We start from the raw sequence: 10,661 nt of genomic DNA on the forward strand, positions 1-10,661 counted from the left end.
CCGGACACGAAAATAGATTTTGCCCGTTGTGGTTAACCCCGAGTTTGCCTCATCCCGTCCTGCCCGAGTGTGTGCTCTGAGCTTGCCACTCACCAGTGCGGTCTGGGGAAGGCAAAACCCCCGCAAATCCGGGGGGAGCGGCCGGGGGCGGCCGGCAGGCAAAGCCCCGGGCTGCGGGGACGCGGCGGGGACGCTGCAAGGGTTAACGCGCCGGGCTCCCGCCGCTGCCTTGGACGTTACCTGTCTGGTACGGGCTCCCTCCTTCCCCCGCCCCTCCCCCCGCTTCTTTCGGTTTGTAAATTTATGGGGATTGCAGCTGGTCGGCTTGGCAGGCTCCCGTCATTAAGAGCCCTCTTTGAAAACGGGCTGTGTTTGAGCATTTCCCTAATGAGGACAGGACGGGGTTAAAAAGTGACCATTTCATGGTTGACTTGAACCTGCCCGCTCGCCTTGATGTGTCGCCGCGACGTGCCCGACGCGAATAAACTCTCGCTCCGGGCTGGGAGGCAGCCGGCGGTCTCTCCGGGACGCCCGGGGGGCCGCACATCCCCCGGCACCCCGCGCCGCGGCCCCGCTCCCGCTCCCTCCCGCCGGGGGAGGAGGGGGGGGCACACACCGACACCCCCTCCCCGGCACCGCGCCCCACCTCACAGGCGCAGGGATAAAAGTTTCCATCGCTGCTCCCCCCGCCCCTTCCCCGGCTCCCCCTGTAACGCCGCACCGGGGGGGTGTGCGTGTGTGAAACCGGACCCGGGAAGCGGAGGAGAAGGGCGAGGAACCTCCCGCGGGGGGCAGCCCCCCCCTCCATCCAACTTTCTCCCGGCAGAAGCGAGGGGCAGCGGGGGCTGCGCGCGGAGCGCGGCGGTGATTGATGACGGGGGAGGGCAGGGGAGCGGGGTCTGGCGGGGAAGAAATGCGTGCGCGGGAGGAGGAGGAGGATGAGCGATGATTGTGTAATTAAATAATCAATAATTAAAAACTAAAAACCGAATAAAAACCCAAAAAACAACTCCCCAACTTCAGTCTCGCTTGGGTAGCGAGCCGAGCGGGGCCCGGAGGGTGCAGCCGGTGGATTTCTCAGCTCCCAAGTTTTGCGGGGTGTGCGGGGGGGGGGCGCGTGACACGGGCATGGCGGGAGTGGACCGGGAGGGAGTGAGGGAGGGAGGCGCCGTGCCCGTCCCGGCGGGAGCGGAGCGGCTCGCGGGCCGCCGGGGGAGCCCGCAGGCCGCGGCGCCGCCCCCCTCCGCGCGCCCTGCGGCCCTCCCGCCCTCCCGCGCGCCGCCACTGCCTCCTCCTCCTCCTCCTCCACCGCGAAGTTTCGGCCGCCGCCGCCGCGCCCCGGGGCGTTACGGCTCCGCTCCGGGCTCTAACCTTGAACTTTCAGCAGCGCCGGTGACAGTGCCCGGACACCAGCACGCGCACCCCCACCCCACCCCCCGCGTCCTAAAGAAAAAAAAAAAAAGGATTAAAAAAAATAAAAAAGCCCAAACAACAACAACAACAACAACAACAAAAATCCTCCCGCCCACCCCCACTTCCACTCCCCCCCCCCGCCCTCCCCCCTCATCGGCAAAACGCGCGGCGGCGGCGGCGGAGCGCGCGGCGCCCGCGCGGGCAGAGGGCTGAGCGCGGGATTGGGTTTCACCGCGGCAAGCCGGGCGCGCGGGGCGAACGGGAACCGTTGGCTATTTAAGGAGGACCGGGGGGGGGGGAGTTTCGCCGTAGAGTCGCGGTGATCCCGGGGCGCGGCGGACCCGTCCCGGCTGGTTTCGCCTGCCCCCCCCAACCCCCCCTCCCGCAACCCCCCCCCCCCCGCACCCCCCCCCCCCGCCCCCCCCCGGTCTCGGATGACTTCTAAAATGAATAGGTGAAACCGCTCGTTCCTGAGGCTTTTCCGAGGGGCTCTCCGGGCGGCGCGTCCTGCGAGCGGAGTCATGATGTATTCTCCCATCTGTCTCACTCAGGTACAGACGCGTTTCACTTCGCTTGTTTGTGAACTGGCTTATTTGCTTCCACGTGTCAGCTTTTTTATTATTTTTATATATTTTTTTTTTTTTAAATTATTCTTTGCGCGTACGCGAGTCGCGGCGAGCGGCTGTAACGGGTTAAGGCGCGGCGGCAGCGGCTCGCCGGAGCCGAACTGCCCTCGCAGGAGGGAACCGGAGAGGATAAGCCGCACCGGGCCGTTGCTTTTGGGGAGATCCGTTCGGAGCGTCACCCGTGAGCAAGCGCCGCTGATTGCCGGTGCGCGGGGAGTCAAAGGTTAACGAAACGGGGGCGAGCGTGGTTACGCCGAGAAGCAGGTCCGGGGAGTGCCGGTCTGGTTGGAGCCGAGCGCTCTGCCCCGCTCCTCCGCTCGCCGGTCTGCGCAGAGCCTGGGGAAGGGGTTTGAAGGGAAAAGTGCCGGTTTCGGGCGAAAAAAGAAAAAATAAAACCAAATCAAAACAGCAAAAAGCCGAGCGCTCGCCCGGCGCGCAGTAATCCCGTCCCGTGCTTAATTAGCGACGCGCGGGCTGCCCGCGGCGGGGGCGATGCGGGCGAGCCCCGCGCCGTGCGGTGGCCGGGCTGGGCAGGGGCGCGGCGCTCCCCCCGCCCGGGGACGGTCTCGTCGCCTTCCGCCGCCGCTCCGGGAGCCTCGACGGGGGCGGCCGCTGTCACCGGGGCGAGCGCGGCTTTGGGGGGGGGGGGGGTGCTGCCCGAGCGGGGGTCCCCGCCGAGGCAGAGCGCAGCTTTCGAGAGCCGAGGTGTTTTGGGGAGGAGGCGAGGGGAGTCCCCCGTGTTCCCCCCCCCCCCCCAGTGCCCACGGTAACGGGGAGCGATGCCGGCCGGCAGAGCCGGGGGGATAGTTTTCAGGAGCTTTTCTGTGAAAGCCTGTCTGAGGAGGATGTGATGTAAACTGATGGAGCGATAGCTGCTTGCTTCCACATTGGTGCAAGAAACGGTGAAAGAAGCAGAAAATGTGCGAAAGTAGCCGTCTCCCGCAGCCCTGGGGGTGAAGCGGCCGGGGACGTGCTCACAGTTGCGCGGCGGGTAAATAAATACAATTTAAGTCACTTCACGGTTAGCAAGGATCGTAATTCAAAAGGACTGAAGTATTCACAAATTGTGAATGAAGATGGAAACAATGATAAGGCTTATTCAGTGATTGGATGCAGTCCTGTAGCTTTTTGGCTGACACATTTTTTATTGTTTATATTTTGCTTGGCATCTAAGCGTGATTGACTTAGATATGGATATTTTCAGCAAGTAAACGTGAGCTGCAGTGGAGCAAAGCTGGAAAAGAGTACTGCTGAGATACTGCTTCTCCAAAAAAGAAATGAGCGCCCGTAGGAAGCGTTCTGTGTAACAGATAATGCACATACCTACAGGTACACGCACAGAAGTAACGACTGACGATGGAATCTGCAGTTAGTAAAAATTAGTTCTGCGTGGGCTGTCCGTCCTGTGAAATTATTGACAGGCAGTAAGACCTCTGCACCAGAGTGTCAACCTGAGAGCACAACTTAAGAAAGCGGTTTTAAACACTGGAATAGGCAAATTTTCACTACCACCTCTGTTACAGCGGACAGTTCATTTTGTCGTTTCCTCCTCTAATGACGTTTTTCCCCCTGTATGTTTGCTTTTTGGACTCACAGATGTAATAGGTTTCCTCATTCTTTACAAATCTGTGTTAAAATACCGCACTCAGGTGCATACAAAAATGCAACATTGTACTTCCACAGCCCTGAATTCAAGATAGCAGTTCCTGGCTTTTGTGCATCGATAACTTCTCCCATAACATTTCACAGTCCCGCTGTATCGTGTGCTATGCAGATACAGTTCCCATTCAGTGGTACATACGTGGAACACAGCTGCAGCAAATTGGTTTTAGTTTGGAATCTTTATCTACCTGTTTGGAATGATAAAGGCATTCTAACAAACTGAAAGAAGTCCATAAATTAAAAATTAAGATCACGCTGGCAATGAGAATTTCTGCTTTGTGTTATTCATTTATTTAAAGCAAAAGATTGATGAGTCTTATTCTGAATTGCGACTGAGTTAAAGTAGTGTTGCCAAAACTGTGCGCTCTATTGTGTTCTCTGTCTCTCAGGCTCTTGCGGTGCGCGTTGGCTGTGGCGGCGCGTGCTCAGGAGCAAATATTTCAGTGAAAGTTCTCAATGCAGAACACCTGTTTGGACCGAGCTCCGTGGGAGAGCAGTAGTTCAGTCTGTGCCGAGACCATGCAGAAGCACCTTTCAGAAACAAGCCTAAAATCCAAAGTACAGCTTTAAGACAAACCTTGGCAATTTGAACGTTACCCATCACTCTTTCAGTGAAAGTTCGGTGGGTGTAGAGTAACTCCCAAGAAAGAACAAAGACTTACCAAATCTGATGTAATTTTTGGGGGGTCCTTTCCTCTCCCTCTCGTATGCTGCTTTCCCCCAGTTTTGGAATGAGTGTAAACTGCATTTATCTCTCCTGCTGAGGCATGATAGGATGCAGTTACCGCATGCCTTTAAGTGCTTGGTCTCTTGTGGTATTTTTACCGTGGTTTATTTTTATGTTATGGTGGTCCAGGAAACTCAGAACCTGTTGTCATTTTCTTTTCCTCCTAGAATATGTTGTTTCATTACGCACAGAGAAAATCCACGCAGGGAAACTGAGTACATGAAATTTTCCATATAGAATTTCTAGGCTTCTGTATGCTGCGTTTACTGGATGGTCCTCAGTTCAAACTTGCATGAATTGATACAAAGTTTATAAAAGCGGAGGACAGGAGAAGGGCACTGCATTTCCCCTTTACCTTTTCCAGAAAGAAAACCTGGCCTATATATCATCATTAGAAAACTGTTATTTTTTTTCCTTTATTTACAAGCTGTGTAGATACTGTGTAACAACTTCCATTTTAATTTAAATTACCGGTGCAAAATGGTTCACCTGAGCCATTTGGTGTGACGTTTGAAAATCTTACCTCCATAAATCACTTTATTGCAAGAGCAACTGTGGCACATGGGTAAGTGCCACATAAGAAAAATATTTCAATATTGCCTGTATAAATATTACGGCAGGGGAAAAAAAAAAATCAAATTCTGTATATGGCTTTTTAGGAGGTTTAGTGGAGAATGTGTGTGATTAATTGCAAATCTCCATTTAGGATCATTTTTATGGGCACTTCTTGTCAAGTAATGTTTCATTTGAAAGGACTCCAGATGCACAATGAATCTCTCAAAGATATCTGATAATACTGCTTTAGAGCAGGATGTTCTTTGCTGTATTTCTCCTTCACTCTCTTTCACATATATTTATATCTTTAGGACTTAACGATATTATGAGAGAAAAGCCTGAATATAATTTTAAAAATGTGTGTGTCCCCCCGTCCCCCCCACCCTTGAAAAGGAAACATTCAACCACTACAGATTGGAATTTAAAAAGTGGAATTTTTCTCTATAAAATTTTCATAGATGTAAAGTGCTGTAGGTTACTATTGGTAATACTGCGCGCGTTACCTAAGGGCATAGCCATTCCAAAATAGTCTGTGATGTTCTTCTTAAAAATGTAAACTAGATCTGTGGTGTTCTAGTAGCATAGAATATTTATTTCCACGTTCATTCTATTGCTGTTTTAACTTATAAATGCCGAAGTCTGTTTAGAGATAGGGGAAGTCATTTTTTGGGGGCAACAATTCACGTCCTCCAATGCTTTTCAGCCCTCTGTCTTCGGTCCGCCTTTAGCCCCAGCTGTTAGAATTTTCAAAATCTGTAGTAAATCTGTTTTATTCAGTCCAAAATGAATTGTAAGAATTTAACACTGCACAGTCTTCATGCTTATGCTTTTTTTTTTTTTTTAATTTTATTTGAATACTCTGGTTAAGATGACTTTTGTAGAAGAAAAAATAAACTTTCTTTAGTAGTTATAATTGAGGGGGAAAAAAAGCATGACATCAGAAAGCGTATGAAGATAGGGAAGTCTTATCATGGGCTGTGGTTACTCAGAGCAGTATTGCCTTCCCACACAAAGAACAGATTGTGGTTTAACTCTTTCCATGGCCTAGTTTTATGTGCCAGTATAGTATCAGAATTGTTCAAATCTCTGCTGGAAACTACTAATCAGTTTAATTATTGCCTTTGTGGCTCTTTGTCAAGCATCATACTGTAATGTAATCGTTTATGTCCTGAGCTATCTTCCTATATTGTCTCTCTCCTCTACCCGCCACCCCCCCCTTTTTTTTTTTTTTCTGTGAAGGTATCATGGTCAGAGGTAAACTGCTTGCAACTTTTCTGTTGTTTTCTGTTTGACTTGAGGAAGGTTAGGGAAGAGAGGTAACTAGATCTAGAGGGGCTTTTTACCATTCAGGGAATTTTGAACTTTGTTTGAAATTTGAAGATTTAAATACTGAATTCTTGGCCTGAAGCTTCTATGATGGCAGTCTGAAGTCTGCATAACTGAGACCATTAGTTATACTTTCAACATTTTACCTAATGGAGTTAATCAGCCTATTGATTAAACATAATTCATTCCTTGTCTAGCAGCATAGCTAAAATATTAGTTTCTTCACTGTATTCTTGAATATAATTGTATAAAAAAGATTCAGTTTTAGTTTGATTGTACCGCGGCGCTTGGTATGATGAGCAATCTGCATGGTATTTAAAATTAAATATGCCTGCACACAGGAATAAAGATACCTCCCCTAAGGTCTCCCTTCCAAACCAAAATGCAGTGCTGTTTGATAAGCAGATCACGCTGTGTTAAACGGCGGATTTGCTCACGGGAAAGAGGCATTAGTTTTTGGGGAAGGCCTATTTAGATATTAACTTGGATGTGTAGGATGGTACTTAAAGCAGACAAAACAAATTAATTTAGTTGCTATAGGACATACTTGTAGACGACAGCTAAGCATTACCTCCTTAATGTGATTCATGTCGCTGCTAGGCAGAAGATAAGAACTTGCAGGTGAAGCCAGATGACAAAAAGGGATGTTTTGGAACTGTAAAGAAGTTGCATGGATTTCACAAAAGCAGCGTTTGACCAGCGATGCACTCGTAATGTCACTCTGCCACAGCATGCAGAAATACAAAGAATGCAAAGTTTGTGCCAAGTTGCCATTTTTCATTGTACACCTCAGATTGATTATTATTTTTTTATTTTTTTTTTTTTAAGGGGTTTAGAATAGTTGCAACACTCATGTGATCAGTTAACAAATTAACCGACTCTTTGGGGCTTCAAAACCCACAGTGGAGCCGCCGGAAGAACATAAATGTAATTTTTGTTCTCAACTTCATAAACTTCTATTTTACAGAGTTTGGGGGTGGTGGGAGGGAAGCATGAAGAGCTGAAAGTACAGAAGCTTCTGTTCAGCATTTGTATACGACACACTGTGTCTTTTGCCTGCTCTCCCTTACTGTATACTGGTTTCTGTAGTTACCACCACTGGAATGGTGCTGTTTCAGTGCTGGAATGTTGGACGTTTGATAAGAAAATGGATCAATTTTAATGGCGCATGCTCTTTGTGCCACCAGCAGTCTCTTGCTGAGAGCATGCTCCAAAAGCGGGAACTGTGTGGCATTACACTGAGCATGTATATGCTTTGTGTTTCTGTGCCACAGAGAAGAGAAATGAACTGTGGCATTCGCCTCAGCCTTCTGAACGTTTCTGCTCCGATTTTTTAAAACCGTAGCGTGTCCTCTTTGTGCAATGGTACTTTTCTTGATGTTAGCCGTTCAGCCAGATATTTAAATATTAGGAACAAAACATATTGATAGCATCTCTTTTAAATGGTGTTGTCTCTGCAGCATTGCAGGATGAAGTGAGGGGAGGCATACAAAATAAAATCTTAACATGGTTCTGTCAAAGAGTGAAATATGGGGAAAAATGCGATTCTCTGTGTACTTTTTGTCTGCTGCCTGGCAGCGACAGTAATTGCGTAAAAGGTATTATGCAGAAATTTGTGTTGATTTTAAGCGTCGTTTCTCTTCATCTTGGATTTCACTTGAAGATTTTCAGAAATGTGTTTTGATACTGCTTTGATTGTGGGAACTTACTGACTTTGAGTTTTCTTCTTCTCTTTTTTTTTTTTTTTTCCTCCCCCCCCCTCCACTTCTTTCCACAGGATGAATTTCACCCGTTCATTGAGGCACTTCTTCCACATGTCCGTGCAATTGCCTACACTTGGTTCAACCTTCAGGCTCGAAAACGCAAGTACTTTAAAAAACATGAGAAACGGATGTCGAAGGATGAGGAAAGAGCAGTCAAGGATGAGCTGCTTAGCGAAAAGCCTGAAATTAAACAGAAGTGGGCATCCAGGCTCCTGGCCAAGCTGCGCAAAGATATTCGCCAAGAGTTCCGGGAGGATTTTGTGCTCACGGTGACTGGGAAGAAGCACCCATGCTGTGTGTTGTCCAATCCTGACCAGAAGGGTAAGATCAGGAGAATCGACTGCCTGCGACAGGCTGACAAAGTCTGGCGTCTGGACCTAGTCATGGTGATCCTGTTCAAAGGCATCCCCTTGGAAAGTACGGATGGAGAGCGGCTCATGAAATCCCCACATTGCACAAATCCAGCACTTTGCGTCCAGCCACATCACATAACAGTATCAGTCAAGGAGCTTGATTTGTTTTTGGCATACTACGTGCAGGAGCAAGGTAGGAAGCAGATTGTCGTGTTTCTGTGTTAGTATGTCAAACTCTTGATTCCAAGTAGCCACGTTTCCCCTATGGGCTGGCTTCCAGTGAAACATTATTCTGTGGTCTATAGACATAATGTGGGTACATATCCATATGTAAATCAGCTTCTGTATGTATAAACTTGCATACACACACATTCATACAGACCTGTTTAAGTGGCATGTACGTTTGACATACGTGCCTTGTTCTTTCAAGAGAGAGTGGGACGTACCGAAGGTAGTACTTTAGTTCTCTGAAGTTGCCTTTTTTTTTTTTCAAAATGTGGCAATATATTGTGCAATTTTTCCAGTCGTGACTTCAGAAAACATTCGTCTTGTTTTTCAAGTTGTGTGTTGTTTTTTTTTTGCCCTACCCCAGTAATGTTAGATGCAGGTATGTGCAATTGCACAATCACAATAAATACTATAAATATTTATTACTGTCTTTATAGTTACAGATAATCCAGAATTCATCCTTAAACTGATGAATCTGCTATCGCTTTGAAGAGCAATTGTAGACTTTCTCACATCTATAAAATAAAACATGAAAAAAACTTTAGCACAGAAGTTTGTTGACAGAAATACTCATGAGTGAATACCGAAGGTAGTCAGATTTACAGAATAGAGGACTTAACGTTTTATTCATATTTTACATCACTAGCTCATCTTACCTATCTGAGCTTTAAACAAAGATCCAGGTTGTAATATTTCAAGAGCGTTTTCCACGAGAAATATCTTTTCATAATTGCGCTCGTATACTTAATTTTATTTGGCAGATAATTGAAATGTGGATAATTGCAGGGACACTATGGAAAAGCTTCTTAAACTTAGTTTTACAGAATGAAAATAAAAACCTAGCTTCTGATAACAATGTATCAGGGAAAAGACTGGTAGTCATATTGCGTATTCAGTTAACGTTACACATACACAGGCCCCTCGAAATCGTAAATGGCTGTAAGCAGATAAAGGTTTTTTTCTCTCCAGCACTAAGCCTTCTGAAACGCTTTTGCTCTGTGAGGGGTCATTTTGGTTCTTTCAGGTGATTATACCATCGTCTAGACGTCTCTGTATTGCTGGCTGATCAGCAGTAGTAAAGCGTTGCTTTTTTAGCCGCAGACCTCAAACCAGGGAAAGTTTGTCTGTCCGCAGATGGTGGGCCATTTCACAACTTGGCCTGGTTGTAGGCAGAGGTGGCCTGCAGAAGGGCAGATGGCAGGCCGATCTCTGATGCCTGATATGTGACTGCGGGATTTAACTGAGAAACAAATGGAATGGATTTTGTTAGTAATAAAAAAGTAAAATTGTACGTGTCTTCCTTCAGTGTGTACTCATTCCTTAAAAGAACAGATACACAACACAACCGTTTTGTTTTCGATGAATTTGTCTTAGTATTTACCCACCCAAGTAGAGCACTATGTTTACATGGATGTATTAATAGGGTTCCATTTTTTGCATTATTTGGCATGAAAAAATGTGGTTCATTGTTTTGCTGTCTCCCCCCCACTAGTATTTTTTGTATTCTTCCCTCCACAGCAGTAGACAACACTTAGGTATTTTGTAGTGATTTCAAGTAGCTGCAGAATCAGGTAAATCTGATCCCCAATAACAGAGGAAAAAAGATTTTTTTTTTTTTTTGATAGCATTAAACAAAATAGCTTAATCACAAGTAATTTGTACCTTTAAACTCCTTTTGTGGTGAAAAATTCAAATGATATTTTGAATGCATGTGTTGCAAGACGTAGCTTACTGATTAATTCTAATGTGCTTACCTGTCTCTAAAAGTCAAAACTACAAAGGGAGGCAAACCAGTTCAAGTAGCTCTTGAGCCGAAGAAGCTGGGGTCAGAGTACTCTTACATACTGTCAACTTTTAAGTTGTTGGAAGCCAGTAACGTGAAGTGGGAGAAAGAATTGCAGGGCGTAGCTGATTTTTATTGATTTAAATGGATTGAGAATATGAGTTTATTTAAAATACTTGCCTCATCAGAAATGAGTAAGATAAGCATGCTGAAATATAGTAACTT

The 10,661-nt window shown here is 46.8% G+C and overlaps 1 protein-coding gene across 1 annotated transcript; it reads left to right on the forward strand.

Annotated features, from left to right (window-relative positions):
* The first annotated feature begins 1,838 nt into the window (after positions 1 to 1,838).
* Positions 1,839 to 9,907, forward strand: LOC142360275 (nuclear factor 1 B-type-like). The gene is made up of 2 exons (XM_075412471.1): positions 1,839 to 1,964; positions 8,087 to 9,907. The coding sequence occupies exons 1-2, from the start codon at positions 1,935 to 1,937 to the stop codon at positions 8,648 to 8,650; spliced, it is 594 nt and encodes a 197-aa protein (XP_075268586.1). The 5' UTR covers positions 1,839 to 1,934; the 3' UTR covers positions 8,651 to 9,907.
* Positions 9,908 to 10,661: the final 754 nt, after the last annotated feature.

The sequence above is a fragment of the Opisthocomus hoazin genome, unplaced genomic scaffold (genome assembly GCF_030867145.1).
Source record: "Opisthocomus hoazin isolate bOpiHoa1 unplaced genomic scaffold, bOpiHoa1.hap1 HAP1_SCAFFOLD_317, whole genome shotgun sequence".
NCBI lineage: Eukaryota > Metazoa > Chordata > Aves > Opisthocomiformes > Opisthocomidae > Opisthocomus > Opisthocomus hoazin.

Coding starts and splice junctions, on each gene's coding strand:
- LOC142360275 (XM_075412471.1), top strand. CDS start 1,935: ATGATGTATTCTCCCATCTGTCTCACTCAG. Junction 1,965..8,086: donor CTCCCATCTGTCTCACTCAG/GTACAGACGCGT, acceptor TTCTTTCCACAG/GATGAATTTCACCCGTTCAT.